We start from the raw sequence: 18,578 nt of genomic DNA on the forward strand, positions 1-18,578 counted from the left end.
ATTAGACAATATTGGCTGTCATCTAAGACCTGTTTTTAGAACATGCAATAAAAATGTCCAATTAGCCATGGAGTCTAGAACATAAAAGATCCGCTTTTGGATCAAAGATGTTCTTATTGGTAGAATAATTAATTTTCTGTTATCAAGGCCAAACATGGATTCTTTACCAAATTCAGCCAGCTTATGGTCTTGACATCTGAGATGATGTAAAACAAAAAGAATCGAAGTTGGCACAGACAAACTTGAATTTAGAACTGTATCTTTGCATTGTTCTTCCAGTACACACTGTCGTCTTGCTATATAATCCTGAGCAGTTCTAGTTATTAGTTCAATATATTTAGGTTCAGCAGAAGAATCTATGTTGTGGATCGTTACATCTTTTTCACATACCAATTATTGCTGCTTTTTTTGAAATTTCATGTAATTTATGTGAATTCCATTTAGAATGCTCACCCTTTAATGGATTCTAAATACTTATTTATTTGGCCTCTATAACATGTACCATTCATTTATATGCAAATACTAAGTAGAATATAATGACGTAACATGTCCTTTAGCTTTCACAAAATGTCTGCAATAAAAGGATTTTACATTTTTTAGTTCTGAAAGTTTCTCAATTTGCATTTAAAGAATTTAGAGTACACATTGCATGGTACGCTGAGAGATCTAGAACTTGTTAGCAGGGCGGCCAAATTATGTAGTAAACCACCCATGCCCTTGATCAACTAAGAGTCTTTAAAAAGAATGCTCCCTTTAGTAACCTCCTTCTGATATGATATGCATAGCGAGTATTTGTAACTTTTGCCTGGCATTGGTCCACCACAGTGAAAATGAAAGTGCACATATAAGATCATCAGGGCAAGGGTTTGTATCTTTCGCCACTTGAAAAAGAGAATTTATCAGCCTTGCATGTGCAATGATGCACATAGGAGAATTTTCTAAATGGGCAGGGAAAAATTTGTCATGTAGCGAAATTTTAATTATAAGTCAATTGAATCCAGCTCTTTCAAACTAAATTTTAAAAAATGTAACTGTGGCTTCTTGGTTGACCAAAGAATGTTGAGGGAAATTTCAGCAGATTTGTTAGTCACTCCAGTAATGTGCAAGCTCCGTGAGACTGGAGAAGAAAGGATCAGCATAATATCTTAACACATTAGAGCTTTTGAGATTCTGATTAGTAAAATAAACTACACCAAACTTTAAAACATTTGGTTCAAAGATATTTTTCTTAATTATAAAGAAATATACAAGAAGCTTATGGATGGAGAGAACTCTCAAATTTAAATCCTTCCTTCCAAATCCTTACCTATACTGCAAAATTTGAATTTCAGAGGCCATTCTATCCTGCTTAAAATAATGTTTGGTTGCACTTTTGTTATGCTTAACTACAAGAACTCGACAATCTGCATTCTCCATGCAATAATCTGATGTGCCCTTTCTTCCGAAAACTCTAGAAACCAAGAAAAGTGAAGAATTATACAAGCAGAAATAATGAAAAATAAGGCAAAACATAATAGAAAAGAAAGTGCTAATCCACTAAAATTCAGAGCTACTAGAAAATTCTTTCTAAAATTACCATGTAACAGAGTTAATACCTGAGAGAAACTAACCTGCGAAAAAAACTCTGATTATGTAGACCCAAGATAAGTGCAGATGCTCCAATTTTCTTCACCAAAGAGACTATTGTTGGCCCTTCATCACCCTCTGTCACGACTATATTTACTTTTACCTGCAAGATAAATTATGAACGCTCATCTAAAAGCAGTATGATAATTCTGTATCAAAGGGAATCCATGCAAATAAACATAAATGAACCTTCAATAAACAGAACTTTATAAACTACAAAAGACTATTACAATGTAAATGTTTGCCAAAGGGACCATTTTTTTATATTTACCTCTTAAAATCTATTTTTACAACATTGAGCTTCAAAATAACAAATTCATTCAAGCCTTGCAGAGCTTCTTGATCAAAATCCGACATATGATTATGACAGCCTTGCTAGCATAACACGAAAAAAATATAGTCACACAAGAAATTGTTAAAGTGCACTACCCTGTCTTCCAGTTTCCCCTGCTTGCCTCATTGGAAAATCCTGCTAGAGAATAGGAAAGTATAGTAACATGAAGGTTTTCCAGTATCCTACCTCAAAGGACAGGGGAAGCAAACAAAAGACTAGAAATTCCATAGGTGCATGGATGTGGCTCAGTGAATCTGAAGGTTGCATACTTATCTCAGACTTAATGCTTTAGTGTACATTCTAATAAAAAGAAAATGCAGTAACACAATGAAATACAAAAAGTGTCTAAAGAAGTATGTTGCAAAAAGGAATTGTAAGCCAAGCCAAAGACTTGATAAAACAGTTGCATTACATTAAAATATATGGCTCTAGTTAACCAGAAAGGGAGCATTTGCATTGAGAATTTAGTGCAAAATTAAATACAAAATTGATATTGACAGTCTGCGTCTACAAGTGTGAAGCAGGTCTTTAATTCCTTACATTTGGTACCCGGTCACAGAGATCTTTGAAAGAAAGAGCTAAATGAAAGCCCCTGAGTCGAGATAGCCTGTGGTTTGATTTCCTCAAGTTGAAATTTCTCATTTTCTTGTGACCTGATCACATAAAAATGATAATTGAGTCAAAAAATTGTGAGCAAGGAAAAGAGCATTTAAAGGCCTAACAGAAGACAATCCATTATCTTCATCTAAATTGAAAATACTTGATAACACTTGTAGAAATTTAGCTATCTTCACATTCCTTTGATAATTGAATTTTTTTTGGTACTTCTAATATTCAGCCACAAATTACAATCCATCATTTTCAGAACAAGATAAGTTTTCACATAATTCAAGCGAACCTATTCCTACCTCCTGAGCTAGATTAGTGGCCTTGATTATCCAGTTCACCTGTTGTAGTGTAGAAAGATCATTAACGAAGTGATCTGAGTAGTCCCTTAGAAAATTTCAAAAAGAAACAGAAATACCAGAGTGGCCCTAACAGGGAGCATAATTTCCTCAAAATTGCTTGGAATTTAAAAACATAATTCAAGGCCGACTATCTTAGGATTTTCTCTACGCAAAATTTTATGTTTCAATGAGTCCCATGTCATCACATTGAAGAGAATCAGTTGACACTATATTTTGATCTTTCATTTCCTACCATTTAAAACGATCAGAGAGAACCTTCTGAATGTAAAAATTGGATGTTGTAGGTTTACATCTCCTCTCAGAGATCTACATTTTTTTGAAATACTCTCATTTTTAATAGAGTTTATTTTACATTGCAATATCATCTTTAATTATTTTCCTTAAGTTCAGTTCATTGCTTTTATAACACATTAAGCTTCTGCAATTTAGTGTAACATCCACTACATTGCTGTTTGATTCCAGATCTGTGGATTTGTTTCTGATATCCATTTTGTTTTTGCAGAACCTTGCCTTATTCTTAATATAATTGAAGAAATCATATTCTATGTTTGAGTATGGTTTCAGTTTTTGTTCTGATCAATTCATTTCATCTTATGATATTTAGAGAATGATGCAGAAGCATCATTCTTTTTAAAATTTTGGTTTCCTCCTCTTTGCTTTCTTCTCGGTCTGGTTTGTTAACTCAGCATTTGGTTTTAGTTAAGCAATTTTTTGCTAGTTTAATTTTGCTGCTACCAGCAGGGCAGAGTTTTTGTTGCCAGTAGAAAGACAGTTTATGAAGTGGTTGCTGGTAAATAGAGACCGACCAAGTGATTGGTTGACAGTCAGAAAGAATGATCAATGATAAGCATTGGAGATTGTTTTCGAAAGGAAAGAGAGTGAGCATTCAGAGGGAGGAGGTTGCCGAAAAGATGAAAGCACAGACGTAATGGAGAATAAGGGATGAAATTGGAGGTCCCTCTACATTTTTGAAGGGAATTTTTCAACCAGTAACTTTGACAGGACAGTGTGTGTGAAGAGAGAGATGGAGGAAACTGTCGAGTAAGGCAAGGAGAAACCATGGAGAAGAAGGCCACAGGATCAGAAGGTTGTGTTTATAGTTGTCGCTGACATGGGAAAATTAATGTTAGATTGGCCCTCAGTCAGAGGGGATGATTAAGATGAAGGATGAGATATGCATGGAGAAGGAAGGAATATGTGGGCAGCACCAAGGTGAACATAGTGAAAGGGAAAGTCCATTGTTTGGATGAGGATTGTTCTGTTTGCAGATTAATAGACATCAAATGTCATTGTATTGGAAAGAGTATCAGCGAGTTGGGTTGTGTTTAAAAGATTAAATGAAAAAATGGAGGTTAATGGAATTGTTAACAAAATGATCATTGTGTGATTATGCTATCTACTGCTTTCCTGCAGTTTTTGTCGTCCAGATGTGTTGTTGCAGAAGTGACATTTATGCTGATTTAGATCCTATTCCCTAGAAGACAGAGTTCTTCAGCATCTGTTTATGTTTGTGGAAATCCATCTTTATCAGAGAGACACCATGTTTATACATATTTGTCATGCAGAAAATTATTCTTTAATATCTTTTGCTTTCTAGTTGTCAGCAAATTCTAATGTAACACCAGTACTGGGGTACGTTGGGACAGTGGGACGTCGGGATGAGTTTCCGGGATGGGGAGAAAATGGGCCTCATTTTCGGGATGGCAGGGGATGGCCAGGGGATGATGGCAAGGGGAGGACAGGGCAGGGAGGGGTGTTGTATAGTATACATATAGAACTTGAAATGCTTGTTATGAAATGATGTTTCAGTAGAGCATACCAAATTAAAATACTTAATCCAAGTCCCCATTCCAGTGGCAGAATGGTTGCGGAATGGCGGAGGTGGGAGTACTTGGGTACACGAGTACTTGTGCAACGACGTCTCGGGGACGGGTACTCCGAGGTTTGGGAGTGGGGTGTGAGTCCCTGTGTAACACTGGGACTCAAAATTCTCCCTCAATCCATTCCATGATCTTCCGGTTATCAAATTGTCCAGCAAAACATGATTTTTATGTGCAGATTTGTGGCTCACCTGATAATTCTAATCTTTTCAATAATATGAAAGAACTAATTTTCTCTTCCACTGCCTCCTCTTCAACATGTCGAGCCTTCTTAGACATATATCATCAAGCATAAGAGGATACACTAATTCCTATACAGTCATGATTATGTTCCAGGTCAGTAATATGTTTATTCCATTTGTGCTTTCCTGCAAAAACTGAAGGAGATTAACACTCCAATAATTTCCAATTGTTGGAGAGTTGAGCAGAGATCTTCAAGGACATCTGTATGCAAAAGCAATTTTAAACTACTTAGAAGATACAACACTGCCTTTGAAGCTTCAGAATTATGGGTGGTATTGAATTGTTCTTCTGATCATCTAAATGGTTTGAGAAATTGAATTCCCCTGGGTTGCCAATAGTAACAGGGTATACCTCACAGTAAACACTAAGAACAGGCATTTAGAACCAGAATATGATTACGGCCTGACACCTTACTACACTGATGTGGAGATTTGCTCAAAGCTAGATTGCTGTGCATCCAAGCACTGAACCAATTCAGCTAAAGCCTTACAAATTTGAATAAGAAAACAGAAGCAAATCTAATTTAATTTAGATGTTGATTGCCACACAAAATAATGTCCTACACTACTAAGAAAATACAGTCTGAAAGAAAAAGACCATTCTTGATTGTATTTCAATTTCAATTTCCACTTGCAAAATAATCCCTTCATAATGTGGTATGCTACAAAAGAAAATACATAGTCTGAAGATGTAAAGACAAATCAGAAAGATTGCTTAGTGCATCTCAACTAAGATAGAACAAAAAACAGGGCAAAATTTTTCTAAAGAAATATCAGCATTAAAATAACAGGTAAGAGTATTTTTGGATTCAACTACACATGTATTTCCAAGCTACCAAGAAGGAACATATGAGACTGCTGAGAACATCAAAGAAGGAACAGATAAAGAAACAGAGCACAGAGAGGTTCTAAAGAACAAAAAGGAAAATATTTCCTGCTTGCCTCTGGAATACAAATATAATCACTAATTTCCTAAACAGAATTAGAACAAGTCAAAATAGAAAACCAAGCTTGCTAGTACCCAAATTCGGGTAAGTCATGACAAGTTTCTTAAACTCCCAATACTCCATGACAAAAAAATTACTAAATTCCCCAATTCTCCATAACATGTTAATATCGAGCTAATTACTTGATCACCCAAAAAAAAAATTTGTTATAGAAAACCTTGGTTTCTTGATCACCCTGAGTTGGGATATGAAGCCCAATGGTCACATGACTGTTTTGAAGAGTTGAGGGCGAATGAACAGTCACTTGACGGTTGGACTTCATATCCATAAGCTCTACGAATATGAAGAGTTGAGGGAGAATGAACAGTCATATATGACAATTGAACTTCATAGCCCAACACTCTGTACACCATTCTGAGCTGATTTCTCAATCAGCTAAAACCACCATTAGAGCTACTATTTTAATTACCCAATAAACCATGCACCATAATGAACTAATATCTTGATCACCCAATAAGTCTTAATGGCCTGATGTCTTCAGATGAGCTGATCAACTAAAACAAAAGATATAAACAAAACCAGAACTCTAAACCTTTCAAGTAAACTTAACCCCAAATTGGAAAAATCAGTCTTGAAACTAATTGCAATATCACAAGGAAAACATAGACCTGGAGTTGTTTCAGAGGAGGGAGATACATGCAAAAGTGTGATGAGGTCACCACTCCTGACAACATTCTGCAGTGCCCAAACCAGAGCTGTTTTGGATGCCTCCACCTCCTCCACCACCACCACCATCTTCTCCACTGCCATTACTTCCTTCAAACCATCCAATTCTTTACTTCTTTTCCTCTCCCAATTCTTTCAAACCCTCCAATTCTTTATTTCTTTTCCTCGGCCACTTCATTCAAACCATCCAATTCTTTTCTTCTTTGCCTTTCTTCTGTTGTACAATCATAAGTTCGTTTCAAATGAAATGGGTATTTCTAGTATATCTAGAATATACCTTTTAAGTGCTGTAATTTTCATCCTATTTCATTGCAGAAGCGTTTTTTACTCTGTCTCCATAATAACCATGAAAGCTGTGGTAATAAACACAAATATATAAGGAATCCATTATTGGCGCATCTGTAGTAACTGTTTAGGCGAGCTGAACGAGGTGAAGCCAAGTGGATTGCAAAGAAGAATCAGCGTGATGCGATGAAAGTAATGCCCACAAAACACGCATGCCAACGTTTGTCACCTACAAATGTTTGAAACGGTCAATGGAGCGTCTCAAGAACCAGGGAAGAGAATTTGATTGGTTTTTTCAAAGTGGAATCTTTGAGACAAAAACAGAAACGTTGGTTTAGAAATGAAGGCGAAGAGTTTACCAACCACATGTATTTGTTCTGAAGGCCATTTAATGAGTTTGTTAATGTACATTATGGTGACAGGTGGCGCTGAGTTGTGCATGGATCTTCTTTGTTCTTATGGCGGGAGGATGGCTATTTAGTATAGCAATAGATGCACATAAAGAACACAATTAAAATACTTTATTATTATAATTATTATTATTATTTTATAATTATGATTTTTGTCTTTCGTAAAACAGTTTTAGTTTATTATTATTATTATTTATTCAAGATTTAGCAGATTTCTACAATTCATTAGATTATTATAAAAATGTATAAGTGGGGCATCACACTCACTAAGAGATGATTGAAAGAGAGCCAAAAGAAGAGATGAACAAAGTAGCAAACTTAGTCAATTTAGAGATAGGATTTCTTAATTTATCTTTTATATGGTAGATAGAATTAAATTTTTTAAAGAATATTAATTCTTGTAATTTTCTTATTTTTGCATTGTAATAATATGATATGATTATTGTTATTAGAATTCAATTGTGTAGTTTTCAACCTATTTTTTATGAGTAGTAGTTCACGAGAATTCATATTTCATTAGCACTCATTGCATCTAGTTGATGTTCATAGAGGTGAAGCATTATCCCTTTCGAGAGGTTTCCCATCTTTATACTACTCCAATTTGAGCACATTTGATTGTGGAGTTTCCCTCCAAGGTCAAGCCCATTAGCTTGTTACCTTATGAATCATTCATTATAGAACCCCTTTGGCTCATCAAATAATAAGTAGAAGATATTCTCGACATCATGTCAAATTACGATATATTGTTATAAGGATTCAATATATAGTTTTCAAGTTAAACTCATTGGCACGTGTTTCATGAGTAGTGGTTCCAAGAATCCATTTCCCAAGAGTTCACTCATCCTAGTACCACTCCATTTCAAGTGTGGTTAACCAAATTCTTATTTTTTATATAGAATATTATTGCATGTCCTTGTTATTCATTTCTTGTTCTATTGGAGTGACTTGGTATGTAGTGTTCTATATAGCTTTTTTTCTAAGTTTTGAAAAATGAACTAAAAGTCTTCTCCTGTCATATGCTAAATGTTTTTCATGCCTACATAGCGTTTGTCGACTTGGTTACAATTGACATAATTTATGTCCACATCCTTGCATATAAAGGCATTCAATTAAATTCATTTACATGTCATCCTATAACCAAAAATTGTGTTCATTTAAGGGGGATTCACGACAATAATATTTCAAATCAGAGCATTTAAAAGCAAATCTAGATCTACATCAGCATTCTAGAGAACTTTTACAATTGAAAAATGTTGTCCTCAATGATCTCCATGACCATAAAGTCAATATTTCAAGAATGTTGAACTAGGAGAACTTTACCCAAGCTCCTCAATATCACACATCCTTGAAAATTGGCACAATATTTATATAGACAAAAAAAAAAGCATGCATATTTAAACTACATTTGATATGTGGGCTCCAAGATATATCTATGTCCATGGTAGCAACCCAAATCCATATATTTGACCCCACACTAGAACTTATAGAATATTATAGTTTTGATGAAAAAACTAAATAGAAAATAACCAAATAGGTGAAATTCAAAGAATTCATTACATTTCTAATTCATCTTCCTAGATTCAAAACTTTGATCTCAAATTGTATTTGATTTCCTAGCTTATTATTATCTCCTATAACTAATTATTAATTAATCTAGGGTAACTTATATTGAGTTGTATACATTTGACTATATTGGCCTAGATTAAGCATAGAGACAAGTTATTCTTAAATGAAGTTTGAAAATTTACATTGCATGATAAAATGAAAATTTTGTGATTTTTGGCACAAAAATTGAGATTGTTTTGGCACACAAATCAAGATTTTTGGGCATGCAAATTGTGATTTTTGGTCATGCAAATCAAGATAGTTTTGGTACAGAATTGGTACACTTCCCAAGGTAATGTATGGTAGTGGTGTACACACTTTTTGAGACATTTGGCATAGATCCCAAGGCAGTAAATTTTTTTGCCCTTCCAACAATTTTTTGACTTGCATGTGGTTTTTTGGCCATAACTTGCTCATTTGGACTCTATTTTTTTATCCAAAAGAAGCACCAAAAGTTGATTCCAAGCCCATTGTGATGGTGCAATTTATTTGGACTTTTGATATTGTTTGGTTGTCGGTTTATGCAGTCAAATTTATAAGTTCTATTTTGCACTCCGAGAGACATCTTGAGACATTCTATTTTCTAGATTCTACTCCAGGCACATCCCATTCAATTTTTGTTTTTCTGCATTCTGATGGATATCTTGGTTGTTTTAGGTCCAAGGATCGATTTTGTTGTTTCAAATGATTTTTCATGGGTTATACTATCTATTGTATCAACCTTATGTCTCTTTTGATCTTTGTTGACACCCTTTTGTAGTATTTTTGCAAATGCACTAATATAAAGTGCCACTCTATTGCATTTCGAGATCTTGCACATCTTTGTGTTTTTTTGTACTCACACTACATTATAAAGTGCCTTGGGAGGTTTCATGTTGGTCATATTTGTTATCTTCCTTTTTCAAGTGAGTGTTTCTTCCATGACATTGGCCTCATGATGTGTCGACGACACGTTCCATTATAGGTGTTTCTACTTCTTTTGCACTCTCGATGTTCCTAGTTCTTCTTTTTGCAAGAGATATTGCATTCAGTTTTAATGTTCATGTCCTACCTCTCAACATTATAAGGGGGTTAAGTTGGTTCTATTATTTTCTTGGTTCAATGGAGTGATCTATGTATTCAATATTTGATCCTATGTACTAGGCGATTGCAATGGTTGGATACCTATGCATTTCAGTGAGATGGATCATTTATCATATAGACTTTCTTTCATTCCTATTTTTGGAGGCCATGAAGATACCTTCCATCTTCGATTGATCAGCTCTTCAGACTTAGTCTTCTCTACCTGGTCATGTTCTATACAGTGGAGGTTCTTTAGATCAATAGTTTGGCAATGCTTGCAGCTTCATGCTTCAATGGTGTTCTTCATGATCATCCTTTTGTTCCTATCTTCTAGAACATTTTTATTTCCTTCTCTTTTTGGAGTAGGGTTTTTCCCATGTGGTTTTTTCTATTTCTCCTCTTTACAGAGATTTGGTTGTGTTTTGGTACCTCATCAAACCTTGTTGTTGGGACCCAAATTTGCATTTAGTAGTACTTTCTACATTTTTAGCTACTCTCTATGTTTATCCTTGGGTGGGGGGTTGTTAGAGTAATAAGATATTGCCTTATTAATTAAATCATTTTGATTTAGTTATTAAGTCACTTATGCTCTCTAGTTTTTTAAAGCTAAACTTTAGACATATAATAATTAATTATTTTATTAATTATTATCACGTAACCTAAGTTTTACCTATTAGGGTTTTGATCTCCTTTATAAGAACGATCTCTCTTTCTTTATTCATTCACTTTTGATTACAAAAAATCTCTATTTTTTCTCATCAATAATGTTTCCTCTATGGATCTGAGAATTCTAGCCTCCATAGATTTTGCTTCCCTCTTTCTATGACAAGTGTTTGTATGTAGGTGATTCTTGGGAGCTGTGGCGTTGATCTTTCATCAACTTCAACAATAAACTCCTAACAGAGTCAATATCTTTCACAAGATACTTTTGATTAGTGGATCATTTTGTGAGTACCATCCCCACCGAGGTTTTCCCTTGGCCAAGCTTTCCCTAGTGAATAAAATATGGTGTTATGTGTGATGTTACTTTATGGTTGTGTTTACTATTCAACTTAATTAGTTTACTTTCATATGCAAGTTATAAGATTGTTAATGATATCCATAATTGGGAAAAATTTTGTGGAATACTGAGTAGATTAGGAAGTATCTTGTGAGACTTGGTGCATGGATACAATCTAGATAAAAATATACCAATCCGGTACTTGTCAATATCCAATTGATGGGACCATGTAGGTGTCTCCATACCTAATTTTCATCATATTGCAATAGATCTATTAGTTGTTCTTCATCAACATTGGTACTCGGTTTTGTCATGCTTATACATTTTTGGTGCAACATTGGCTCCATATTCTTCATATGGGGGAGTATTGGTCGTATCTTGGAATATATTTGCAAGAGATTCAACAGTGTGGAGAGGTTTCATGATCTTTCCTCTTCTCTTATATGGGGGAGCTTTTCCTCACATGAGGTTTTTTTCTTCTCATTGAGATTATTTTTTGTTTTTATCTCTCTTTTGAAGGGGGCTTTTATCCCATGTGCTTTTATCCCTTTCTCCATTTGCGAGTGATTTTACTTGCATTTGTACATGGGATTGTTAACTTTTGTACATTCTCCCTAATTTGTACTTAGGGAGGGGGCATTGGTGTAATTGAGACATATTTATTTATTTCTCACCTAGGCCCTAATTACGCTTTATTTAAGCTTACTTAGGAAATCACATAAGAGATTTTTGGAGCATTCCCTATAATGCCTACCCCTAGTTGACTTTTTTGTTGTACTACCAGATTCTTTTAAGCTAGTTTTTTATTGTGTTTTATGATTATTGGTACTTGATTACCAGATTAGGTTAAATGTATTTCATATTCAGTTGATTTATGTGATGAATTGTTCAGTTATTTCATGTGTTTATGTTTATCCTTTCAAAGATGATATATGTATGTTCAGTTAATGATTTCAATTATCTCATGATAATTAGTTAGATGAATGATTTATATGCAGTTTCTATGGATACTTACCCCATACTTTCATGTCTATGGTGTACTTGTCTGCTTTACTTTATGATTTACGTTCCTGATGTGTTTGAGGGAGGAAGTGGTAGTCACCTGCTAGTCAAGATCTACACGATGTACCACTCTCCACCATTTCCTGTTTAGTTTAGAATATATGTGTTTGTACATGCGTGAATTTTATGTAGATTGCAGGTACTAAGTATCGACTTCCCTGAATTACTAGGATGAGCATATCTTATCGCAGTATCTCAATGGTATAAGTGGGGAGATAATTCTTGAGTTTGAATCCTAAACCCTAAGCCAATTGTCCTAGAAAGTAGGACATGTATCTGAGTTGTTTACTCGTCGAAATTTGTCAAGTGACGTGAATTCATGATTTTTGACCTTGGAGTTTGATTTTGTTCATTGTCTATAGTTGAGTTGTCGTATTTGGTTTTGTGGGTCTATGATGATTTTTTGTCATAATTAAATCATGTTAAAAGATAATTTAATGATTTAATGTTATGAAAATTTTATAAAGATAATTCAATATTTAATTATATTTAATTAGTTGAGAAACTAATTAAATAAAAGAATTAAATTTAAAGATTTTATTAAAATTCTAATTTTGATGTAATTATATTTATTTAATTTAATAATAATAATTTATTTAAGAGTTTTATTAAATAATAAACTCTAAATAATATTATTAGTTAAATTAATAAATATATTATTTAAAGCGTCTCGTGATTTAATAAGAGAGAGAAAGCATAATTTAATCAAGTTTATTTTAATTAAATTGCATAAAGCTTGTGCATGAAATTAAAATAATAATATAATAAAGGAAAGGGGCTTTTCGCGTGATTGCACAATCGAAGCCCTGTTTTGGGGGAAAAACTCTTTATCAGGAAATTAGAGTTCATTTCTCCATCGATAGGTTTGGAGGAGCCGATTTCTAGGAAGAGGGTTTTTGAAAGGAAGGAAATTCTTGTGTATTTTTGTGCATTCATTGTTTTAACATCAGATCCAAGTAGGATATTGTGGGTTTGTGTAGTAGTTGCTCATTCTCGATTTCTCTGTCTTCTCTGTGTTTGTGAACCTGTTTTCAGAATTGAATTGAATTTGATATTGCCTTATTAATTAAATCATTTTGATTTAGTTATTAAGTCACTTATTATCTCTAGTTTGCTTAAGCTAAACTTTAGACATATAATAATTAATTATTTTATTAATTATTATCATGCAACCTAGGTTTTACCTGTTAGGGCTTTGATCTCCTTTATAAGAATGAGCTCTCTTTCTTTATTCATTCACTTTTGATTACAACAATCTCTATTTTTTCTCATCAATAATGTTTCATCTATTGATTTGAGAATTCTAGCCTCCATAGCTTTTGCTTCCCTCTTTCTGTGACAAGTGTTTGTATGCAAGTGATTCTTGGGAGCTGTGGGGTTGATCTTTCATCAACTTCAACAATAAACTCCTAACAAAGTCAATATCTTTCACAAGATACTTTTGATTAGTGGATCATTTTGTGGGTACCATCCTCACCGAGGTTTTCCCTTGGCCAAGGTTTCCCTAGTTAATAAAATATGGTGTTATGTGTGGCGTTACTTTATGGTTGTGTTTACTATTCAACTTAATTAGTTTGCTTTAATATGCAAGTTATAAGATTGTTAATGATATCCATAATTAGGAAAAAGTTTGTGGAATATTGAGTAGATTAGGAAGTATCTTGTGAGACTTGGTGCATGGATCCAATCTAGATAAAAATATACCAATCTCGTAGTTGTCAATATCCAATTGATGGGACCATGTAGGTGTCTCCATGCCTAACTTTCATCATATTGCAATAGATCTATTAGTTGTTCTTCATCAACATTGGTACTTGGTTTTGTCACACTTATACATTTTTGGTGCAACATTGGCTCCATATTCTTCATATCGGGGAGTATTGGGTGCATCTTGGAATATCTTTGCAAGAGATTCAATAGCGTGGAGAGGTTTCATGATCTTTCCTCTTCTCTTATATGGGGGAGCTTTTCCTCACATGAGGTTTTTTTCTTCTCATTGAGATCATTTTTTGTTTTTGTCTCTCTTTTGAAGGGGGCTTTTATCCCATGTGGTTTTATCCCTTTCTCCATTTGTGAGTGATTTTACTTGCATTTGTACATGGGATTGTTAACTTTTGTACATTCTCCCTAATTTGTACTTAGGGAGGGGGCATTGGTGTACATTCTCCTTAATTATGCTTTATTTGAGCTTACTTAGGGAATCACATAAGAGATTTTTGGAGCATTCCCTATAATACCCACCCCTAGTTGACTTTTCTGTTGTACTACTAGATTCTTTTAGGCTAGTTTTCTGATTGTGTTTCATGATTATCGGTACTTGGTTACCAGATTAGATTAAATGTATTTCATTTTTAGTTGATTTATGTGATGAGTTGTTCAATTATTTTATGTGTTTATGTTTATCCTTTCAATGATGATATATGTATGTTCAATTAATGATTATTAGTTAGATGAATGATTTATATACAGTTTCTATGGATACTTACCCCATACTTTCATGTGTATGGTGTATTAGTCTACTTTACTTTATGATTTACATTCCTGATGTGGTTGAGGGAGGGAGTGGTAGTCACCTACTAGTCAGGATCTACACGATGTACCACTCTCCACAATTTCCTAGTTAGTTTAGAACATATGTATTTGTACATACGTGGATTTTATGCATATTGCAGGTACCGGGTATCAACTTCTGTGAATTGCTAGGATGAGCATACCTTATTGCAATATCTCAATGGTATAAGTGGGGAGATAATTCTTGAGTCTGAATCCTAAAACCTAAGCCAATTGTCCTAGAAAGAAGGACATGTATTTGAGTTGTTTACCCATCTAAATTTGTCAAGTGACGTGAATTCATGATTTTTGACCTTGGAATTTGATTTTGTTCATTGTCTATAGTTGAGTTGTCGTATTTGGTTTTGTGGGTCTGTGATGATTTTTTGTCATAATTAAATCATGTTAAAAGATTATTTAATTATTTAATTTTATGAAAATTTTATAAAGATAATTCAATATTTAATTAGTTGAGAAACTAATTAAATAAATTAATTAGTTGAGAAACTAATTAAATAAAAGAATTAAATTTAAAGATTTTATTAAAATTCTAATTTTGACGTAATTATATTTATTTAATTTAATAATAATACTTTATTTAAGAGTTTTATTTAAATAATAAACTCTAAATAATATTATTAGTTAAATTAATAAATATATTAGCTAAAACGTTTCGTGATTTAATAAGAGAGAGAAAGCATAATTTGATCAAGTTTATTTTAATTAAATTGCATAAAGCTTGTGCATGAAATTAAAATAATAATATAATAAAGGAAGAGGGCTTTTCGCGTGATTACAAAATCAAAGCCCTCATTTGGGGGAAAACTCTTTATCAGGAAATTATAGTTCATTTCTCCACTGATAGGTTTGGAGGAGCTGATTTCTAGCAAGAGGGTTTTTGAAAGGAAGGAAATTCTTGTGTATTTTGTGCATTCATTGTTTTAGCATTAGATCCAGGTAGGATCTTGTGGGTTTGTGCAGTAGTTGATCGTTCTTGATTTCTCTATCTTCTTTGTGTTTGTGAACCTGTTTTCAGAATTGAATTGAATTTGAAACCCTTGTATGTGATTTTATCATTCTTTATTTGAGAAACCTCTGTATATGAATTGAATCTAAAACCCTTGTTCGTGATATTATTGTTCTTCATTTTGAGATCATCTATATGTAAATTGGAAAATTGAAACCCTTGTGTTGAAATTATTGCTCTTCGTTTCTTGGAAATATCTATAAATGAATTTAGTTTTGAAACCCTTGTTTGATGATTTGGGGATTCATATTTGGATTGATTTTATTCGGGATGGGATTTCTAGAAAAGAGAAAACTCGATTCTATTTACAGGTTTGACTATTTGATCTAAGGTTCTATATCAGATTTATATTAGAATTTTTTTCATATATATATATATGTAATTACACAGTAATTTTGTAATTACTATATAATTACATTATTAAATATATTTAAAAAAATTTCAAGGGGGGGGGTAAAGTTGTTTGGTTTTATTTAAAAACAAAATCTAAAAAGAAATTAAAAAAACGGGTGGGTGGGGGCCACCACCCCCCATCCCCCTTTCCTCTCTCCCTTCTCCTGCCTCGTGCGCCACAGCTGCACGGAACTGTATGTGGCAATCTTGCTACATCAATAGGGCTGCATACAATAGGTTGTTAGTTGACAGGCTTTAAACAGAGGAATGGTATGTTTGATTTTAGTTTTATTTTTTATTTTTTATTGTTTAATATTTTAATATATATAAATTTTAAAATAAGTTTTATTCATATATATTAAATAGTATTAAATCTTAAATATTTTATTATTAGTTAGTTAATAATAATAATCATTATTTTATTAATAGATAAGAAATTATTTTATTAATAACTTATTTGAAAATTATTTTATTAAAAATTATTACTTTATAAATAATTATTATCATCAATAGTTTATTGATTGTTTTTGTGAGTCTTAATAATATGTAAATTGAAGAATTTTATTATTAATATTTATTGGAAAATAAATTTGATAATTGAAAATGGGGTTTATTTTTAAATGTTCTTTTTACGGATCGTTGAATCTTTTGAATATCTTGTAAATTCGAAAACCTTAGTAATTATAATAGTTTAAGAAAATGAAAACGTGAACCTGGATTGAAATTGAAAACTATATAAATAGTAAAACTTGGAAAATGAGAACTTCAAAACAAGAATTGTAACCTTGTTTGTACATTGAACTCTTATGTTGAAGAAAACCTATCCAGCTATGAAAACAAATGTTTAAAAGACTTTGATGAGATGTCTATGGTTTTACATTTGTGATTTTATGTTTAAATAACTTTATATGAATTATTGAATCACCTAAGATTCTAGTGAACTCAGAAACCTTAGTGAACCTGGCAACTAGAGAAATGGAAATTGAAACCCTAATGGAGATCGAAAACATTATCAACTATAACACTTGGAAATGAAAAAAAAAATGAAAACTTGAGAACCTATAAGTGAAAATTGAACCTTTGTGTTTTAAAAATTGAGTGAATTATGAAAGTTACTTTTGTATGTTCTGTATGCAATGTGTGATTTACTTTTGTGGGTTCGGGGTTTGACTTAGCTTTGGCCAGTCATGATGTTTACCAGAGGCTTGGGAGTTTTATTTTGTGATGTCATGATGATGTTTTGATTATGATCTTTTATACCTTACCACGGTGATGTGTCATGTGTGTTATATGATGAGTTTGATCAGATGTTTTGTTGTGCTTTCTAGTTTCTTGTGTGGGACTGAGATGAATGGTGTGAATTTCCTAATATAACCTTTGATTCTTCGATCAGTTATCCTTGATTGATTCCCAGTTTCTTGTATAGGACTGAGGTGATTAAATGATTTATTCTTTGTGATGTCATGTTATGACATGGATTTGGTTTATGTGTACTTGATTTTGGATCAGTCTTGTTAGGATGATCATATTGGTGGAATCGGTGATTTTGATCAATGGCGTTTCAGTGTTTTCCAATTGCTTGTTTAAGAACTAATGTGTGGTTTATGGTCATTTGAAATCTTTTTCTTTTGCTGAGCTTAGGGTAGGTTATTTGTATGTCATGTTGGGAAGTGACTTGCAATGGAGGCTGAGGCCCTAAAAAGGTTGGTAGGTAACCCATTGTAGGTTATTTTAATAAGTCATAACATTTCATTAAATGGGTTAAAATAAATTAATAAGATATTGCCACCACATAAAATCACTAGGGGGTCTAAAGTCCTAAAAGACTGCCAAGGTAATCTTAGAGTTGACTTGTTAGTATGTCTTGTTTATCCAAGAGGATATTGATGCCACATAGAAACACTAGGGGGTCTGGAGTCCATAGTGACTACCAGGGTAACCTTAGAGTTGGCTCATATGATGACACTTGCCCACTTGCATAGTATATTTCCTATGTGTCTGTGTTTCCTCTGGGATTAGTTGATACTTGTGTCTTGGTACCTTGAGTTAGATTGCTTTAAGGATTTCTTTGACCTAGATGTTAATTTTGACTTTTGGGATTGCCATCCTATTTGGGACTTGAGACTATCTCCTCAGTCCAGTGGGAGTGGACCCTTTTTGGGTTACCACAAGGTCAAGTGGTAGTGTTTTTACTTTTACCATTGAGATCTGACACTTTGATGTCGTGGCTGGAGTTCCCTATTTTACATTTCCTTTCATTCTATTCTTGTGTACTATGATGGATGGTTATAGCTATTGAATTGTATTTTATTTCATGGATCTCAAGAGATGATGTAATCTATTTTATGATGTATATTCTTTCAACCTTTCATACCTTGTGACCTATGCAATGGATGATTGTGCATTCTGATTATTGCCAAGTGGCATCTTGTAATTGTATATGATTTAAATGGATTCATTC

At 33.2% G+C, this 18,578-nt stretch overlaps 1 protein-coding gene across 2 annotated transcripts; it reads right to left on the reverse strand.

Moving 5' to 3' along the window:
* Window positions 1-527: 527 nt before the first annotated feature.
* Window positions 528-7,171, reverse strand: LOC149575803 (Adenine nucleotide alpha hydrolases-like superfamily protein). Of its 2 annotated transcripts, none has more exons than XM_089815602.1 (5): window positions 6,666-7,171; window positions 2,501-2,613; window positions 1,596-1,729; window positions 1,307-1,450; window positions 528-1,117 (listed from the first exon to the last, which is right to left on the reverse strand). In XM_089815602.1, the coding sequence occupies exons 1-5, from the start codon at window positions 6,805-6,807 to the stop codon at window positions 1,084-1,086; spliced, it is 567 nt and encodes a 188-aa protein (XP_089671728.1). In that variant the 5' UTR covers window positions 6,808-7,171; the 3' UTR covers window positions 528-1,083. The 2 variants fall into 2 exon arrangements, with proteins under 2 accessions (XP_089671728.1, XP_089671729.1); XM_089815603.1 differs by having other exon boundaries at window positions 1,611-1,729; window positions 6,666-7,071.
* Window positions 7,172-18,578: the final 11,407 nt, after the last annotated feature.

This window comes from Cupressus sempervirens, chromosome 2 (assembly GCF_028749045.1).
Source record: "Cupressus sempervirens isolate cs-2001-9-10 chromosome 2, ASM2874904v1, whole genome shotgun sequence".
Classification (NCBI taxonomy): Eukaryota; Viridiplantae; Streptophyta; class Pinopsida; order Cupressales; family Cupressaceae; genus Cupressus; species Cupressus sempervirens.

What these genes read in the sequence shown, in the direction of transcription:
- LOC149575803 (XM_089815602.1), bottom strand. Translation starts at nt 6,807, where the DNA reads ATGGCAGTGGAGAAGATGGTGGTGGTGGTGGAGGAGGTGGAGGCATCC. An exon ending in TCTGTGACCGGGTACCAAAT is followed by an intron (nt 1,730 to 2,500) that starts GTAAGGAATTAA and finishes TTTATCTTGCAG; the next exon opens with GTAAAAGTAAATATAGTCGT. An exon ending in CGCAGGTTAGTTTCTCTCAG is followed by an intron (nt 1,451 to 1,595) that starts GTATTAACTCTG and finishes CTTGGTTTCTAG; the next exon opens with AGTTTTCGGAAGAAAGGGCA.